Source organism: Phoca vitulina, unplaced genomic scaffold (genome assembly GCF_004348235.1).
Source record: "Phoca vitulina isolate PV1807 unplaced genomic scaffold, GSC_HSeal_1.0 scaffold19, whole genome shotgun sequence".
Taxonomy (NCBI): domain Eukaryota; kingdom Metazoa; phylum Chordata; class Mammalia; order Carnivora; family Phocidae; genus Phoca; species Phoca vitulina.
In genome coordinates, this window is record NW_022589722.1 from 23904153 (window position 1) to 23923998 (window position 19846).

At 52.3% G+C, this 19846-nt stretch overlaps 1 protein-coding gene across 2 annotated transcripts; it reads right to left on the reverse strand.

Moving 5' to 3' along the window:
• Positions 1-7036: 7036 nt before the first annotated feature.
• Positions 7037-19774, reverse strand: TST (thiosulfate sulfurtransferase). 2 transcript variants are annotated; one of them, XM_032416745.1, is made up of 3 exons: positions 19703-19774; positions 18415-19030; positions 7037-7496 (listed from the first exon to the last, which is right to left on the reverse strand). In XM_032416745.1, exons 2-3 carry the CDS (start codon positions 19025-19027, stop codon positions 7198-7200), a joined length of 912 nt encoding a protein of 303 aa, XP_032272636.1. In that variant the 5' UTR covers positions 19028-19030; positions 19703-19774; the 3' UTR covers positions 7037-7197. The 2 variants fall into 2 exon arrangements, with proteins under 2 accessions (XP_032272636.1, XP_032272635.1); XM_032416744.1 differs by lacking the exon at positions 19703-19774 and having other exon boundaries at positions 18415-19328.
• Between the last annotated feature and the right edge of the window lie 72 nt (positions 19775-19846).

A 19846-nucleotide genomic window follows, 5' to 3' on the forward strand; every position in this document is an offset into this window, starting at 1 on the left:
CCCCTGGGATTCCCCAGCAGGCCCCTGGCTGTGGGAGGCCTTGCCCCAAGCCCCCTATCCTGGTGACTCTTTGCCTCCCTGCAAGTAGGACTGTGTCCCTTTTAATAGCTGGTCATTCAAGCTCAAGGGAAAGGAACTGGCTTGGCCATCATAGGAGAGCTGAGAGCAGGAGCCTCGCGGCTGTGACCTCAGTCTCTGCTCCACAGAACAGGCCTTTGGGCCAATTTAGAGCAGCCCTGGCGTCTACAATAGCCCCTGTGGCTTTCAGGTTTGTGTTCCTTTTCCTAGTGATCTTCTTCTTATTCCTAATACCTGATTTTATTGCAGTGTCTTTAAGATTTTTGTGAATCTTGTAATATGAAAAAGTAAAACAATTTCTTGTATACAGTGAATGTTTAGTACCTAGGCCTAAGCAGGAAGTAGCTTTGTAATAAGGAAAGCAAAAAAGTAGCAGGTTAGAGCTGGAAGGGATCTTTGGGATCAACTAATCCAATCTCTTCATTTTATAGATAAAGAAACTGAGGCCCAGAGAGGGGGAGTGATTTGTGCTAGGTCACCCAGCAAGCTGGTCTGCTGGTAAGCTCAGAGCAGATTAAGAACCAGATTAATTTTAGGGTCGCCTGGGTATCTCAGTTGGTAAAACCTCTGACTTCGGCTCAGGTCGTGATTTCAGGGTCCTGGGATCGAGGCCTGGTTCGGGCTCCCTGCTCAGCGGGGAGTCTGCTTCTTCCTCTCCCTCTGATTCTCCTCCCACTCGTGCTCTCTCTCAAATAAATAAAATCTTAAAAAAAGATCAATTTTCTTTTGAAGAAATCACAAAGCAAAACACCCTATTAATGTTGACACTTAATAAGCGTGTGGTGATAACTGTGTGATCGTGCAGCTTCTGATGGACTGACTCCCCATGATCCCTAATTTCGTAAGACCTACTGCTGGAGAGGGACTGAGCTCAACAGAATACCGCCCCGGTATCCATACACAGCATTAGCCCCCCACCCCAACCCCCTGACTGTGGGCTGGACTTAGCAGCTTGCTTTTGATCAAAAGAATATGATGAAAATGGGAGGATGTCATTTTGAGATTAGATTAATGACTTCTGTCTTATTCACACTCTTTCTCTGGCTCTTCTTGGCTTGTTTGCTCTGGTGGAAGCAACTGCCATGTTTTGAGCTGCCCCATGGAGAAGCCAACAGCTCATGAGGAAGGGAGACCCTTGGTCCAATAGTCCTCGAGGAACTGCATGAATCCTGCCACCCAAATGACCATGGGAGTGGATCCTTCTCCAGTTGAGCCTTCATATGAGAACATAGCCCAGCTGACACATTAATTACAGCTGTGGGGGACCCTGAGGCAGAGGACCCAGCTGGGCTACACCCAGGATCCTGACCCAAAGAAACTGGGAGATAATAAATTTGTACTTTGGGCGCCTGGGTGGCTCAGTTGGTTAAGCGACTGCCTTCGGCTCAGGTCATGATCCTGGAGTCCCTGGATCGAGTCCCGCATCGGGCTCCCTGCTCAGAAGGGAGCCTGCTTCTCCCTCTGACCCTCCCCCCCTCATGTGCTCTCTCTCATTCTCTCTCAAATAAATAAATAAAATCTTTAAAAAATACATAAATAAATAAATAAATTTGTACTTTTTTTAAGCACATAGTTTTAAGTTGCTAAGCTTTGTGGTCATTTGTCATGCAGCAGAAGCTCACTAACATATAGTTTGGTACCAAGAATGGGCTGCTGCTGTAACAAATACCTAAAAATGTGGGAGTGGCTTTGGAACTGAGCAGTGGTTGGAGCGTGCATGGATTTTGAAGAACATGATAGAAAAGGCTTAAATTGCCTTAAACAGATAATGAGTAGAAATGTGGACTTGGAGGATGCTGTCACTGCAAGCACAAGGACGTGAGGAACATGTTTTTAGAACCTGGAAGAAGACGTGTCCTTGTTATGTAGTGACAGAAACTTGGTGACACTGTCATTGACAGTTATGTGGAAAGCAGAACATGTGACTAATGAGCCAGGGGATCTAGCAAAGGAGATTCTCAAGCAAAGCACGGAAGGTGCTTCCTGCTTTCTTCCTGCTGCTTGTAGTGAATTGTGAGAGAAGAAAGAAGCATTGAAGGAAGGACCATTAAACATAAAAGAGGCAGGACTTAATAGTTTCGGAAATTCTCATCTTCTCCAAGTGTCAAAAAATGCTAAAATTAAGAAATGGCTTCAGAGCACTGTCAGGAAAAGGTAACCAAGGGTGCGACTATACCACATTTTGTTAAAAGCTTATAAAGATGAAAAGCTCAGAGCATATTATTCCGTCACACAAATGACCCTTTAAAGAGATAAGGATGCATCTCACAGACCCCCAGTGGGGTAATAGGGCCTCTAGGAAGCTTATGGGTGCTGTCTCTCTGCAGGAACCTCAGGAGGGAGGAGCGTAGCTATTGTCTAGCAGTCCGAGCCCCTGTAGGCTTCAGTTATTGAGAAAACCATATCAGCAAAAGCACTACCAGCTTGCAATAAAGGGGGCAGAGACAGTACAAAATGGGACAAAAAAAAAAAGGGGGGGGAGACATTAGTGGACTCTCAAATTCTACCGGTAGAACAGTCTGACAAAACTGTTCAGCATACACACATGCTCTCTTTTATTTATTTATTTTTTAAAAAGGATAGAGAGTGGAAGAGAATACCTGTTGGGCAGAGCTGAGAACCATGGAGAATTACTTCCAGGCCTTGAAACCCAATCAGGAAAAGTTCAACATTTCCTTGGCCGGATTTCAGAACTGCTATGGGCCAGTGACTCCTTTGTATCTCCAGTGTCCTCATTTTTTAATAGAGATGTCTATCATTCTTTTCCTGGGGCTGCCACACCATTTCGTGGTGGGTGTGTTCAGAACAAGTAGCTTAGTTTCAGAACAGGTAGTTTAGTTTCATAAGACCTACTGTTGGGGAGTGACTGAGCTCAAGAAACCACACCCAAGGAGTCTCATCCACACCTGGGCCTGATTCGGAGAACCAGGTTCTAGATTTAGAGCTGATGCTGTAATGGAATGAACCCTTTGGAGATCTTAGGCAGAAATGAATGCATTTTGCATATGGAAGGGATGTATATTATCAGGGCCTAGAGGGGGAAGTGAGGTGGGCAGTTGATATGGCTCACAATGATCCTGTTCCTTGCTATTCACACCTTTGTATAATCCCTCCCCTTGAGTCTGGGCTGGACCTGTTGACTTGCTTCTAATCAATAGAATACGTGATGGGATGCTACTTCCAGGGTTATTGAAGATTGAATATAGAAGATTGTGACTCTGTCTTGTTTATGCTTTCTCAGGCTCTCCTTGGCTCACTCACTCTGATAGAAGAAGGGTCCATGTCATGAGCTGCCCTCTGGAGAAGCCTGCCTCAAGGATCTGAGGGAGGCTCCTGGCCAACAGCTCATGAGTAACTGAGACTCTCAGTTTAACAATCCACGAGGAATTGAGTCGTACCATATGGGTGGCCCTGGAAAGGGGTCCTTCTCTAGTTGAACTTTGATTATAGTCTGTGGAAGACCCTGAGACTTGGGATCCATTGGAGCTATCTGTATTTCTGACCCAAAGAAACTGTGAGATAAAAAATCTTCTTAGGGGCACCTGGGTGGCTCAGTCGGTTAAGCATCCAATTCTTGATTTTTGGCTCAGGTCATGATCTCAGGGTTGTGAGATTGAGACCCACATCAGGCTTCACACTGAGTGTGGAGCATGCTTGGGATCCTCTCTCTCACTCTGCCTTTCTCTCTCAAAAATAAATTAGTTAATTTTAAAAAATGTTCTTAAAGCCACTAAATTTTGGGGTGATTTGTTACACGGCAAGAGATACCTAATGCAGTTCATATGCATTCTCACATCTAGTAAATTAGTCTGTCTTCATAAGAACTCAGGTGTTCAGAGAAAGTATTAACTCTCTCTCTTTCACAGGTGGAGAAACTGAGGCTCAGAAAAGAAATAGGACCTCAGCCAGGTGACACTGAAACCAAGCCCGACATCTTCTGTGTCCTTCAAGCGAGCTGCCCCATCCCCAGTTACCCACCCGCTGTGCCCACGGCTGTGTCCCATCTGCCCTAATGGCACCCCCAGTCTAGAGCAGCCTGGACTGCCTTGAACAGAAGTGTGGACCCACTGCCAGTTTCTGATCTGGAAAGAAAGGTCCCAAGAAACGTCAGTCAAGGAGGATGGGGTGGAGGTCTAGTTGCTTCTGGGTACTCTTCCCTCACAAGCAGCCCTGAACGGAGAGAGGGAAGATGAAATCCCAGGCCTCGGGAGACCCCCGCCCACCTCACAGGTCTCTGCCTCACCTCTCCACTCTCTCTCATAACATCAGAAAACACGTGAACCACTCTGGTGTGTGCTGAAGCTCGGGAGTGCAGATCCACATTGCAAAAACTGCTGGTGAAGACCACTGGGTGGTTGCTAGGGAGCAGCCCTCCTCCACTGTTCATTGGAGTCACCATGGTGAGCACTATCCATAGGGCTCTATTACCTCAGAGGGCTTCTAGGCCCACCCTAGGGAACTGAGGCCAGGGGAAGCCAGTACTGGGGGGGAGGGGGAGGAGCCTTCCGGCATCGTTCACTCTCTCATCCCCTCAAAATGTTTCCAGAGCCCCCCACATGTGTCAGGTTGTCTATCAGGCACAGAGGGTTCAGATGCCATCAGGTGGAAAGGAAGTTCTTGGGATGACAAAGGATTAAGTAGAGAGAATGATGAGTTTTGTCTGGGGAGAGGAGTCATTTGAGCTGGGCTTTGAAGGATGCATAGGAGTTTAACAGCTTAGAAGGGACTTGACTATTAAAGGCCTGGATGTGTTTATGAGCATAAATATAGGCCAAGAGGAGTGGGGAGGGGAGGGAAAGGTGCACCTGGAGCTCTCTGAGCTGGACATGAAGGGATCAGGGAGCAAGTAGTAAAATGAGAGCAGGATGAGACAATGAGAGTCGGCTCTCCCCCGCTCGAACCACGAGGGCTACCAAAGATGAATAGTTCAATGGCTTCTGCAGCTGGTGGCAGCAGGAACTCAGTCTTGTCTGGCTGTTGCTTAGCAGGGGTAAGGGTCCAGGGGCTGCCTCCTCATGCCAGCCTTCCAGGGGCTCCCCAGGAGGTGGAGAGCTTGGTGACGCTCGGGACCCCTGAGTCTGGGCCTGCCACTTAAGAAAAGAGTGACTTTGGCCGAGTTCTTTGGCTGAGCTTTCCTCGTATGTGAAACAGACACAGCTCACCGCTAAGGGTAAGAATGAGGATGGAGCGAAGTCACTTTCGAGAAGCGCCTAGCACATCACTTGCCACAGAGAGATGTCGCCTGTAACTCACAGCTAACCCCGTAAGCGACTCATCAGCAAGGCCTTCAAAGTACGCCAGACTCGCACCCCTTCAGCCACCTCCACCCCCTGCCCCCCGCCCCGGCCCCCAGTCCAGACCTCTTGCCTCCTCACTGGTCTCCTGGGATTGCTCTCACCCCCCTGTTATCTATTGCTGAGTGACAGTATGACCGCAAACTTAGCAGCTTCACACATTCCCTACGGCAGTTGCTGTGGGTCAGGGGTCTGGGCGTGGCTTCGCTGGATTCTCTGACCACTCAAGGCTCCAATAAAGGACCTAAAGCTGGCATGACAAGGACAGCATGGAGGCAGGAAGGGTCAGCCCTAGCCCTCTTCCACGTAGACCCCTCAGGCCTTCAGCCTGATCCAGCCCGACACCCAGGCTCCTCAGCATTTACTGAGCACCTGCCTGCCTCTACCATGGCCTAGGGGCTGGGGCACGTCATTGACAGACTTGGTCCCTGGCCCTCGGTGGCCCTGTCTTTGCCCAGGAAGGCTGCGCAGTGGAAGCAGGGAACACCCATTAGGTGAGGCCAGGGCTCAGCGTGCAGCCTGTGAGGGGAAAACAGCCCTCCTGAGGCGCTGCCCAGACATTTGACAATAGGACAACCCTCCTTGCACCCCGAGTCTGGACATAGACAAGGGCCTGAGCTTAGGTTTCCCGTCTCAAATTCCAGCTTTGTCTTTCCCAGGGCACCTAGGAAAATAACCACCTTGACCTGAGCCCATGGAAAGTTAGTACCCTCGGCCCTAACTGCCTTATGAGTAATAGGCTCTCTGTTCTGTCTTTCCAGGTTGGGGCGACCTGGGAGAGAGGACTGCCCTCCCCTGGCTCATCACCCCCCACCCATGTCTGGGATCTGTAAGTAATAAATCTTATGACTTAACTTCCTTTGTGTGGGTGTATTGAAACTGCATCTCCCGTCAAAATAAACCCGGGGTTTTCACTTTCCCAGGTGGGAGCTCGGATGTTGAGGGGGCTACCTGCCGACCTTGGGGGGGGGTTTGCCCCCTCATTCAGCAAGTTGTAAACTGATGATTCTGAATTCAGTACACCACCTATAGGTCCTCCAACACATGGCCCCAAAGGAGGGCTTAGAAAGCATGTTTCTAGGAAACTCAAAACGCAGCCACGAGGGTCCAGTCCTCTTCGGTAGCTTCCCACTGCCAGGGCTCTGGAACTTTTTCCCGGGGCTGAGGCTGCTTCTCCAGCCCCTCTCCATGTGCTCCCCAGAGGGTCGTATTCTGAGCCAAGAAGGACACCCCAGGTGGAGGCCACCTTCCTCGGGCCCGCTTCTGAGCATCGCCTGTTCTGAGGGGCCCCAGGGCCTGTGTTGGGTGACGCGGCTTTGGAAAGCCGGATGTCCCCACCCTATTCCCCGCACCCAGAGCGCTGGGCCCAAAGCAGGAGCAGTTGGGGCCCAAAGCAGGAGCAGTTGGTGCCCAGCTAGCCTCGGTTTTGCTTCTCCCCAGCTTCCCGTCCCACTTCCAGGTAGGTCCCAGTATGCTGTACCTGACATGGGACAACAGGTGGCTTCCTTTGCCAAAATGAAATAATAGAATGGCACCCTCTGCGTGGCCTCCCCAGCTAGGGGCTGCTCTGGAGGTTTCTGCCCTCGGTGGGTTCTAAGGAACATGAAGGAGCTGGGCACATGGGGCGAGGGTGACACCCAGGGAGAGGCAGGCAAACACAGCTACTCAGAAAAGGCAATTTATTCCAGTGTTTCGAGGGAAAGGAGAGCTCTGCGTAGGAATTCTAAAACCTGGCCAGTCTCCTTTGCTGAAGAGGTACGCGCTGCATGTCAGGCTGCGGTCGCTAAACGGATGGGAGCTGCCAGCCAGCGAGGAGGCCCGCCACTCAGGCCTTCTCGCGCCTCCACTGGGACACACGGGTCTCTGGGGGTGCCCGGCGGAACCACTCAGACCAGGAGCCATCATAGACGGCCACATCCGGCTTGCCGCAGACGTAGGCGGCCAGGGCGATGTGGCAGGCGGTGACTCCCTTCCGGCACGTGGCAATGAGGGGCTGCGCTAGGTTCACCTTCTTGGCCTCGAACATAGCACGCAGCTCCTCTGGGCTCTTCTCGAAGCCGTCCACGGTCAAGAAGTCCACGAACGGCATGTTGACTGAGCCTCGGATGTGGCCCGGGTCCAGTCCTGGGCGCAGCAGAGGACAAAGGGAAGGACAGGTTTAGGAGCGGCATTGGGGGGCGGGGACAAGTGGGGCGTGGCCATAAGGCTAGGGAGCTTCAGAAACAAAAGGAACACCTTTGCCCTTCTCAGAGCTCAATTTACTCCCGGTCCAACCTACACTGAAGGCCGGAGACACAAGACAAAGGGCCCCCTCCCCCAAAACCTGCCTTGAAGTAGGGATGCCCAAAATCATACCTGCTTGGGAGGACAGGGATGAGTCTCAGCTCTGCCATTTACTGGCCTTCTTACTAACATCTGCCTTGGGCAAACGCTTCACTTCTCTGAATCAGTTTTCTCATCTGTAAAATGGGCTAAATGGGACATACCTATCTCATAGGGTTATTGAGAAGCAAATGCTTCATGCCGGGCCAATTGCTAAGAACACAGTGGTGGACACAGTCCAGGCTCCCAGAGAGATTACAGTCTAGCAAGGAAGACAGATGCTAAATGGATAACCACATGATTCATTAAATACAATAGAAATATAAATTCATAAAATATAATGTCCATTTTACAGATGTATACACTGAGGCTTAGCAGCATTAAATGGCTCACCTAAGGCCACACTGAGAGGCAAAGGCAGACCCAGGATTACACCGAGTCCCCTGACATTCCTGTTAAGCACAGTTGTGGAAAGAGCATATGACCTGCTGCTAGACATAAGTGTGAATTCCAGCTATGCCACTTACCAGAAGGGTGACCTTAAGCAAGTCATGTCACCTCTCTGAGCCTTGGTTTTCCCAGGGGTAAAATGGGAATGAGAGTATTCACGGGCCTGGGCTGTTGTAAGGAGCAAAGCACCAGCTTCTGCCCCCGGCCCATGCACCCTCAGATGCTGATGCTCCCACCTACCCTGGGGGAGGGTGAGGATGGGGACAGTGTGGTCCCTGCAGGCCCTTCCTAGCAATGCTGAAAGGCTTGGATAGAAGTAGAGTGGGGGTCTGAGCTGGCTTCAAGGTCCATTCTGGAACGGTCTCCCCTCCCAATGAGGCTTCTCTGCCAAATCTGGTTTCAGAATAGCCAGCAAGGGGGTGGGGGGCAAAGAGGTCTGGGCCAAGGCCAGAGCTGGAGGTGCCTGCAGGGCCAAGGCCTTGGTCCCGCCCTCAGCATGCCAAAGGTCGCTCCTCTCTTCCTCAAGCACCCCACGCCCTGGTAGACTTTAGACGCTGGGAGCGGAGCCCATGACAGATTTAGGCATCTCTTTGGGCTCCCCTTCCTCCAAAATTCCCTACCACTCCCTTAAACCTGGACCACGGGACAGGGCAGGACCAGGGTGAGCAGCAGTGGGAGGGAGAGGACCGGACCAAGGCACACGCTGGGGCAGGGTGCAGCCAGGAGGCCCTGCATCCCTGAGCCTCAGTCTCCTCATCTGTGAAATGGGGAGATAACCCCACCTCACAGGCTTGTGGAGAAGATTAGCGACGGTAGGTAGAAGCCCCTAGTGGCCCCGGGCACATAGTAGGTGCACAATCATGCCAGCAACATCCCATTCCCCGCACCCTGAAGCCAAAGAGGCTTGCAAAATTCCCTGACATGAGTCAAGAGTTCCTTTGATTGAATAGGTGTCCTAACTTATAAATTACAGTGATTTCTTCCTGCTGTCATTTTATCTTTCTTGTCTGGAAATTTTAACCTGAGCCTGGATGTGCGCTGACCCCACCAACGAGGAACAATAGATCTGTCGGCTTCAAAGGCGTCCTTTGCCAAGACACCCAACTTAAAAATCTTTCGGCATCCAGGCAGTGGGCTGAATTTAAGTGCATTTAAAAGTGCAAGCGTTTATTAAGTTCTGAATGCTGTTTTGTTTCTTTCCTCCCATCCCCAATGAAAACAGCTTCACTGCTTTCTTCTGACTACATAAAAGGCACTCTTCTGGGTAAAGAAGTCCGGGGGGGGGGGGCGGTTTTCTGTGATGCGGGCTTCCCAAAACTGGGCCAGCCTCAGGAGGCGGGGGTCCTCCTTTCTCCTCTGGCAATGAGGGATCAGGGCCCCTCTGAGGAATTTGAAAGAGCAGGCACTGACCGCCTGTGCGTGACAAGGGCCAGGATGAACCTGGCCCAGAGAACCTTGGAGAACAGCCAACTGAAGGGAAGGCACGCGGCCCCGAAGCCGGAACTCCTGCTGCTTTCCCCCCAAGTCCGACCTCGAGGCTTTCCGCCCCCCAGCAGGCAGGCCCCCCGTGCTCAACCTGTGGCACTAGGCGCCAGACGGTGAGTTAGCTCAAGAGCTTTGTCTTCTTGAATCCTCACAAAGCCAGATTATCCTCCTGGCTCTGATGGGGAGCCCAGGCTCAGAGAGGTGGGGAAACTTGCCTCAGGACACACAGGTATGTGAAGTGAAATCAGATCTGTCCAACCCTAAAACCTGTGTTCTTGGACTACCCTGAGCCTTTCTGGAAAAGGGGACTGAGGCAGGGGAATGGATAAGATGACCCCTCATGTTCCTCAACAGCTCAGAGGCCTGGGACTTTGTGCTCCAGCTTTGGCCAAGAAGAGGCCAGTGGTGCGGGGAGGTCATTGAGAGGATGCGACCGCTGGTTGACCCGTGAGCTGGACCGGGGCAACTGGAGGCTCCTCACGCCCTCCCCTGTCCTCGGGATGTGCATTCTGCTTGCCTTCCCCGCTTCCCCGCCTCTGACGCTGACATGGCCTTGAGATAGTGATGTGGTGTTGAGACCAGTCGGATGGTGTGTAAGGGACACAGTTAAGGCCTCTGTATAAACTTTTGAGATCTGGCAGGTGGGTGTGGAAATCTCATGGTATGGCCAGGCCAAGACAAGCCTTGTAAGTAAGTTCCCTTGCTTATTAAACCTGCTGCCAACGATCTGGAGCCACCTGCCCTTTTCTCCAGCCTCTCCCTCCGCATTGCCTCTGGGGCTGGTTTCAGATTGCCCCGGGGAGGCTCCGGAGGAGGCTGGTAACTAAAAGTTGGCCAGCCAGCCAGGAGGCTGAAGAAATGGGCCTTCGGAGAGGCATCGGTGCGGGAAATCCTACGTCGGCCAGCGACCTCTATGTGGGGAGGGGTGACCCATATGTTAGGTGCTTGTGGACCTCTGCATGAGTCTAGGGGCGTTCCCAAAACTCCGGCTGCTTTACTGAGCTTGTTTAAGGAACTATGCACAGCACTGCGCCAGAGAAATGAAGGGAATGATTGTCACAGTGCACTGGTCTCTACTGTGGGCGGTTCAGCTGGACACTGGTGCCCAGCTAGAGGTTCAAAGTCAAGTTAGAAAGTTGGAAGAGCTGAGGTTAGAGAAGGGTGTGCAGGTATCCACTACTTTGCTGGCTTTGAGGCTGGCAGCCAAGGCGGGACAGCAGAAGTCAGCTGGGGACCTTAGCGCACCCTTTTTTTTTGCAAGGCAAGGAAGGCACGAGATGCTGTGGATTAAGACACAGGAGCTTGTGACAAAGGCTGATTAGGGCGCTGAGAGGTGGCTCACTGGCCAAGCGAGCAGAATGAAGAGGAGGATGTTGTGGTCGAGGAGGAAAGGGAGATGCCCCATGCCTTCCCACCCCAATACAAAGGAAAATTTCCAATAGCAATTGCCCCCAAACCTAGGGGAAAACTAAACCCAAAGTTGCAAATCTTATCATGTCTTTGAAATGTAAACACCCCAGGAGATAACCAAAACAGTACCCACAGAGACTGTAGGAAAAAATCTGGGGGTTGGGGAGGGATACAGACTGTTCTAGAAGTTCCCTTGTCCAAAGCCTAGCACCCAGTCTCCCCAGGATTACTCATCGAGGGCTAAGTTATGGGGTCTCTGTCTGTATGGTGACATATGTCTATGGATATATGTTAAATACATCTTTTTCTACCTCCTGAAGGTATTACCAAAATTAATCTGTAAAACAGCTCTATTTAATTAGCTTTAAAATAAGCTATATATCAAAGTGAACTTATGTAAAACTGAAATTTAATTTTCTCTCATCTGCTATAAAGTTTTCTTGAACGATTGGTCTGTTCTTGATGGGATCATGAAAGGCTTTCCTTTGCCTTTTAGGTAACCTACCTAGTAAACAAAGATTCTGTGTTTTATTAAAATAAATTCCTATGAGGGGAAGAATGAAGGGGGGGAGATCGGAGGGGGAGAAGAACCATGAGAGACGATGGACTCTGAAAAACAAACTGAGGGTTCTAGAGGGGAGGGGGGTGGGAGGATGGGTTAGCCTGGTGATGGGTATTGAGGAGGGCACGTTCTGCATGGAGCACTGGGTGTTATGCACAAACAATGAATCATGGAACACTATATCTAAAACTAATGATGTAATGTATGGGGATTAACATAACAATAAAAAAAATAAAAAAATAAAAATAAATTCCTATGTTTCATGCAGTCTTTACCAGGTCTTTGATTACTTAAGAAAACGGAGTCTCCTCTATTAAAAGAGCTAAGTGGTTTGGTTTTTTTGTTTTGTTTTGTCTATTTTTTTTTTTACAACTGTGCAATTTCTCTATTTGCCTTTGAAGGCTTAAATTGTCATTTTGGTTAAATGGATAACTGAATGTTGTTTCACAATGATCCGTGATCCTACATGAGCATGTATTTTAAAACCTTTTGATATTTTTGACAAACTTCCCCCAAATCAAATTCTAAATGAAGCTTTATTGACCTTGAACTAACTTGGGGATTTTCCTGGCCCAGCTCAAAAGATTTGTTTTTTCTCCTTGTAAGGGAGAAATATTAAACTAATCAGACATTTCATATGTTAAATTACACAGGAAGCATCGTCAAGTAGGAAGTGATGCTAATCTTTTCTTAGGAACTATTTATATGGAAGTTATTAATAGGAGTGTTCCCAAAAGTATATAAAATTCCCCAAAATTTTATAGGTCCTGGTATCATGTTACCAATCATAATTTTGGTTTTTACTTTAAAATATCTATCACAAAAATAACCACATTTCCTTGTCAATTGCATTAGAATGAATTCTCATCAGAGCTATTGTTTTACTCTGATGCTTTTGCAAAAGCATTTCCTGCAAAAGGGTCTCCTCTTTAGGGAGATTTGTGGGCAAGACAGACGGACGGACGAATAGAGGTTTCTGAGAACTAAGATCATACCACTGACCTAAGTAAGAATTAATTACACGGGATGGTAGCCCCAGAACTGTCCCTACTCTCCTTCTTCACATCAGTAAAATGCGCCCATTACATTGATGCTCTAATATTAACGTGTGAAGACTTTCATCTGCCGCAGGACATGCCTCAGGCTTTGCTGGAACATCTGTGAGGGAAGAATGGTGGAGAACGTGCAGAAAATTCAAGGCCCAGGCACTGTAGTAAAGTTTTGGGGAATCGCTTGGTTGGGTAAGACAGACATCGTCCTAGACGTTGTGACTGGTAAGATACAAGTCCATCCAACCCGTAAGAAGGCAAAAGAGATGCAAGCCTTTGTAGGGATTGTAGGGTTTTTGAGGATTTTTATTTCCTGAGGCGCAGTGCTGCTGTCCCTTATTCAGCCTGGGAAAGAAAGGGTGACTTTTCTTTCAGCAAGCTGCTTTTGAGAAGGTAAAAATACTAATGAAATGTTAAATCTCTGGGCATCTCCCAAGCAGGGCTCCCATTTGAGTAAATGAGTCTGGGACTCTGGAAGATATGGCTCAGGCACTGTGGCAGACAATAGGAGAGGGTACCCCTAAGATTTTGGTCTCAGCTCTGGAAGGGGGCAAAACCTCCATGTACCCCCATAGAGCACCGGCTCCTAGCAGTGTCCACAGCGTCCCTCCAGTTGGAGAAGCTCAGGGAGGAAGGAACCACAGCAGCCAGTGGTCGTAGTCACTCCTGAGTCCTGGTCTTTAAGCGGATTAACCCTATTGCTTGGGCAATGGGAAGCTGAGGGGTGGATGACCATGAGTGGGCCCTTATCGGGTCAGGATAGATGAAGGGATATTTGGGCTTGCCTGCAAGAGCCTGAGGCAGTCTTCACTTTTCCATATCCCAGCCCATGGGGCACTGACTCCCCCTCCCTGGCAGTCAGGAGGCCGATGCCCTAGCCTGGGTATAATCCCTAGCGACTGGCCCTTCAGTGCATATAGCAGATTGGATGCATGGAATGAGCGGCCACCATTGCGCCCGGGTGGGTTGGCATATTGCCAAGGATGTTGGCTTGCCCCTGAAATAGGTTGACTTGGTTAATGCAGTAATGGCATGTCCTGTGTGTTGTAAACGTCATGCAAAAGGCAAAAGGCAAAGGAGCCTGGGGCCATTCACCAGAATTCCCAACTGGTGGCAGATTGGCAAATTGATTATATTGCCCCTTCCCCCTTAGTGAGGGTTTTTCCTATGCCTGGTTTGTGTGGACACGACATCTGGCCTAACCCCAGCCTTCCCTGGCCACTACAAACCAGGCTGCCACCATGAGGGGATTATAGAAACGGAATATGGTGTTTAGATACCCTCATCGACGAGACAGCGATTGGGGGTCATATTGCAAAACTGGGCAAAAGAACATGACCTAGAATGGACGTCCCCATCTCTCCTATAATCTGCCAGCAGTAGGGTTGATAAAAAGGAAAAATGAATATTAAAGCAGCAGATTAAATTACTCCCAGGTAAAACCACCTCGGCTGGGTCACTAAAGCAGTGTCCCAGGCTTTCATACGTTTGGATGATCAACCAGTAGGGCCTGGTGCCCCACAGGCCAGACTGGGGACTCTTGCCCAGACACCCAATGCTATAAAGGTATGGAAGTCGAGGGAGATAACCATTGCCCTGCTCCCTACAGATCAACGTTATGCTGCTCAGAACACTAAGCCCCATCACACGTGGGCAAGGTGTCATCTACTGGAATTCGCAATGAGATGTCCCACCAGGATGGGTGAGTGACTTCACGTGCCTGGGTGAGGGAGACCTGCTCCCTCTCCCCTGGGATCTCACAGTCCTACTCTAAGGCAGACCTGCTAAAATGCATTATACCTGGAACAGAATAAGCGCCACTGGAAAAGGAGAAGAGGTGGGGGTCCTGGGCTGCCACATGGTGCCCCCAATCCATCTCCTCACTCTTGCAGCGCCACCTCCCCCAGCCAACACGTGTGGTGTGCACAACCAGGTAGAGGTCCTAAAGCTGACAACCTCCCTCTCCTCGAGGCCAGGTGGGCATGTTCTGATTCCCACTGGTACAATCATTTGGCTGCTTTTTCCCCTCTGTCGGCCTGGAGGATGTTCTAGCACACACAGAAGCCCTTAACTAAATTCACCCAGCAAGTCTTGAATGATAGCCAACAAAACCTGTCCTTACTGAACACCAACAGATCTTCAATGAGGAAAGCTGTCCTCAAAAACAGGGTGCCTTAGAGTTCATCGCTGTCTTGCAAGGAGGCACCATTATCCAAACACAATGCTGCATGGTCGTATCGATGAGTCTATTATGTCATCTTTATTAAGTCACATGGGAATACAAGGGAAGGCCCTGAACGATCTGACTCCCAGGCTAGGGGACTTAATAAATCAATGGTTCGGATCACGGGGCTCTTGATGGAAAACATTATCACTGATGGGGGAGTCATTGTCTTATTCTGTATTTTCTCTTGTGTGTGCCTGTATTGTTGCTACGGCATTTGCCCCCAGTGTAGCCAGACAGCCACCAAGGGAGCTGCCACCATGCTCGTGAAACCCCTTGCTGACCGCTCAGGGCACAATGCAGAAGAGGGGGCATGTGAGGTTCTAAGAGCCGATAGGAGGGGTAGAGGGTTATGGAGAGGATATAACCACCAGTTGACCCATAAGCTGGACCGGGGCAACTGGAGGTTCCTCTCCCCCTCCCCTGTCCTTGGGATGTGCATTCTGCTTGCTTCCCCGCTCCCAGAGGCTGCCCCAAGGACATGGCCTTGAGATGGTGATGTGGGGTTGAGACCAGCTGGACAGTGTGTATGGGGACTGAACCCAGTTAAGGCCTCTGTATAAGCTTTCAAGATCTGGCAGGCGGGTGTGGAAATCTCGTCTTGCGGCCGGCCACCCAAGACAAGCCTTGTAAGTAAGTTCCCTTATTAAACCTGTTACCACCTGACCTGGGGTGGCCTCTTTCTTGGGTCTTTCCTGCCCTCTGCATCTGGGGGCCGGGTTCAGATTACCCCAGGAAGCTCCCAGCTCCTGAGGAGGCTGTGAACTATCACCAGTCAGGGGGGTGAGTTAATGTCTCTCAGGCCACTGACACGTGTGGGTTTTCCAGGCCAGGAAAACCTGTTTGGCTCTTTCTTGCTTTCCTCCTAAAGACACAAAGCAAAGCAGCGCAGGCGGCCCCAGTGGGCAGCTCCCAATCCTGGCCACTGGGAGGCAGCTCAGCACTCTTCCTGCCCCCATCCTACACCAGCCCCCAGCCCCAGGGAGGGAGAGACCTAGGCAGAGGGGCCGCAGGATCCCATGAAGCAACACTACACTGAGAAGCTGTGACCTTTCCCCCCCAGGCCCTGTGTTTGCTTACACAGCAGTGGCCTTGGGAAACGGCCCCACTTTGAGGCCTGCTGACTGGGGTCAAATCCTGGCCACTCTGCCTCCTTAGAGAACCCTCTTCTCCCTTTTCCTACCTGCAAAGTGGGGTCAGTCCTAACTCCCACCTTCCACCCGGCGCAGGGTTGCTGTGGGTATCAAGGAGAGAACACGCATAAAACATTCTGCGGATGAAAGTGCCCATTAGGGGGTCAATCTCTGCCCTCATCACCCTCACTGCCCTCAAGGCACGAGGAAAAGAGAATAGGGTTTATAAAGACATGGCTGGATCCACTGCCACCTCCCCACCTCCTTGGCTGGCTTCCCCCAGCGCTCTGTAAGGTGAGCACATTCCTTTCATTAAGGAGGAAAGGGTCTGCCCGAGGCTGCCCAGGGTAGGATGCAAGCTCAGGTCTGCCTCTCACCTTGTGCCCCTTACAAACAGGACCAAAGGCACTGGGGACACAAAGCTGGGGCCAGGGAAGGTGTTTGCCTCATGTCAGCAGGAAGCAGCTGTTGGGAGTCCAAGGCCCACTCCCAGCTTCTCCACCAGGACACTCCTTCCAGCGTTTTGCCATCCACACCACCCCTGGGTGTTACATCTGGACCGCTGAGCCCACGCCAAGCCGGGGACCATGAAGTCAGCAAGCCCCATGCGCCTTTGTGCCCCCAACTGGAGGTCAGCAAAGCCTTTTAGTGAATGAGGGAAGGAAGTGCCACGCCCATGCTTTCTAGATGGCCCTGCCCTTTGCAGGTTCCTTACGTTTCTCAAAATACCCTTCCAGCCACTAATGCATTTAAATAAGTACACAGCCAGGTGGGCAAGGCTTGGCATTCCTCTTCTCATTTTTTAATAAGGGAACCCAGAGGGGCCAAGAGATTGGATTGAGGTCCCGCCACAAAGGAGGGGCTGACCTCACAGGAAGGAGGAAGGATCCATGCTCCCCGGGATCTGGAGGAGGTGGGAGGAAGTAGGGAGCAGGGCGATGGGGAGGGACCCCCTCTCTGAGCCTCAGTGCCCTCATCCTAAAACAGGGGTGAGGAGATGGGATCTGACATCTCTTCGCTTATTTCCAGCTTGCTCAGGGCAAGCCGAGAGGCAGCTAGGGAAACAATTCTACCATTCCTCCCCCGATGGCAGGGTTAAGTCCCAGGTAGAGAAGGCATCTTGGACCAAGGCCAGGAGGGGGCTGCAGGAGGTCCGTGCCTTAAGTCTCTGAATCTTCATCCCCAGACCTCCAGAGAGCAAGGTGGGCAGGAAAAACATGGGGCCTGGAGAGGGCCATGGTTCTGCCACTAACTAGCCATAGGGCCTGGACCTGCCCCTTCCTCTGTGTGCCTCAGTCTCCCTTCTGTCCTATGAGGTGACCTCTCAGGACCTCCAGCTCGAGAGTGTTCAAAACAGTTTTCACAGAGGTCTTTCCCTCAGAGGCACAGAAAGGAAGAGCCATTTTTCAACAAATTAGGAAAAATGTTGCACAGGACTTAGGTTCTGCAGACCCTGCCCCGAGGACAGAGCTCAGAGCCAGGAGGTGTCGGCCACTCTGAGGGCTCAGGCCAGCCTGGAGAGGCCCCCAAAGCAGTGAGGTCCTGGCCACGAGAGGTGCCCAGGCAGGAAACCCAGCCAGGGGGATGGTGAGACTTCTAAGGTTCTCTGTTAGGAGGTTCTAGAACTCAGCACTTCCTCTCCTGAGACTCCCCTACCTCCTCCAGCAATGTGGAACCCTCCTGGCCTCCCCTTTGTCTGCAGGAGAGGATGAGCCATCCGGTTTGAAACTAGCCAGCACTGGGTTAAATCTCGACTCAGCCACTTAACTGAGCAAGTAACTTAATGTCCTCACATCTTTGTTTCCTCTTCTCTAAAATGGGGATACTAAGCCTTCTTGGATGAGATAATGCAGTGTCGAGTGCTTAGCATGAAATGGCAGTTATTTTATAGCTCTGCAAACCGGCTGTAGCTGTTTGGAAAGGTCAGGGGGCCCCGGGAGCTGGAAGGAGGGAAGGGGTGCTGCGGGCAGGACATTGTTGATGTCTCTGTGGGTTTCTGGGGAACTAGGGGGGCCCTGCGAAGCTAGGCGTCCTTGAGAGCCTCTGTACAAAGACGCATGCGTGGGCTCGTGGACACACCTTTGGCCATGTCGGGGAGTTGTGCCGGGGCAATGGATGTGGGTGGAGATGTCACCAGTCACCTCTGCTGATGCCACCTCATACGGATGCTAGGTTGCTTGTTAGCACGCAGCTATGGGAACACATATGTAGGTCCTCATGAGTCAGAGCTGAAATAGCTTTTAGCTTTGGGTCTGTTCTCCCATTTCACAGATGCAGACTGGGACCTACCTATGGGGGGTGGGGGGAAACTGAGGGCACCACCTGGAGAGGGTCCCAGACATCCTTACTCTCCATCATTCCATGGGACATTACTCCCCAGGGACCACCCACCCACCAGGACACCTACCTACTGCATCTGGCTCTGGCTCAGTGCCCAGGTACCGTCCTTGGGACCGTGAATCCACCAGCTGGAACCTCTTAGACTCGAGGTTCTCCAGCACCTGCTCGTAGGTCTTGAGCAGGGAGCGGTCCAGTGTGGCTTTGAAGACGGCCGGCTCTGGGCGTGAGGGCTCAGACGTCACCGGGTGGCCCTCCTTCAGCCAGTTCCGGAAGCCGCCATTGAGCACTGACACGGTGCGGTGGCCAAACACACGGAACATCCACCAGACCCGGGGCGCATAGAAGCAGCCCAGGTTGTCACCGTCGTACACCACCACGTGCGTCTGGTTGCTGATGCCCAGGTGGCCCACGTAGTCCGCGAAGTGGGCCTCGCTGGGCAGCATCATCTCGTAGGGCGACGCCGTGTTGCGGCACTCCTCTATGTCAAAGAAGGAGGCTCCGGGCACATGCCGCTCTAGGTACTCCTTGCGGGCCTCGCGGGTGCCCGGCGAGTACCAGGACGCGTCCAGCACCCGCAGGCCTGGCCCCAGCTTGCCAGCCCGAACCGACTCCGCCAGCCACTTGGTGGACACCAGCGCCCGGTAGAGCACCTGATGAACCATGGTTTCAGCTCTGCGCATCACCTGGCGCGGGTGGAAACCAGGAAAGAGCGGCATGAGGTCTGTGTGTGCCGCGGGGCGGGATCTGGGAGGAGCTTTTTTCCCACCGCACCCCCCCAGGGTGGCGTGCTCGCGGCAGCCCAGCAACCCTGCGGCGCCGGGGCAGGCTGTGGGAAAGCTTTGCCCATTCCCCCAGGAAAGGCCGCCCCGCCCCTCCCCGGGGCCCCCCGCGCAGAAGGGGGCGGGGCGAGAGCCTCCGAGGGCCCCAGAAGGGGGAGCTGGCGGGGAGGGCGCCCGGCCCCGGGAGCTCTACAGTGCTCGTCCTCGGGATCCTGCCAGAAAAGAGCGGCGAAGAGATGCCCAGGACGGGGGAGGAGGAGGGAACCCGTTGAGCTTAGAACCCCCTTGGCTGGGGGGGTAGGGGAGTGGGCGCCTGGGGGAGGGGTCGCTGGGGCCCGCACACGCCCTCGCCCGCGCCTCTGGCGAGCCCGCCCGCGGCCAATCTCAGCGGCCAGGTAGGGCTCGCCCGCCTCCAGAAGGCCCGCGCTCAGCCCCGACTCGGTGCCCTCTGCCCCTGCTGGGCACCCGGCCGCGCTCTCGCCAGGGGGACCCTCCCCTGGGTCGCAGGGGCCAGACCAGCGGCCCAATCCCGAGCGGCCCGGGCGCCTGGCCGCCGCCCCACCCGGCCGCACTCACTCGCCCTCGCCGCCGCCCTGGCGCTCGCCCCTGACCGCTGGAGAAGTTGGCCCGTTCAAACCCCGAGCCCACACCTCCCCGGCCGGCCCGCACCATCGCGCCACCGCTGGAGGGGGGTACGGCGCGCCGCCCCGCCGCGCCCCC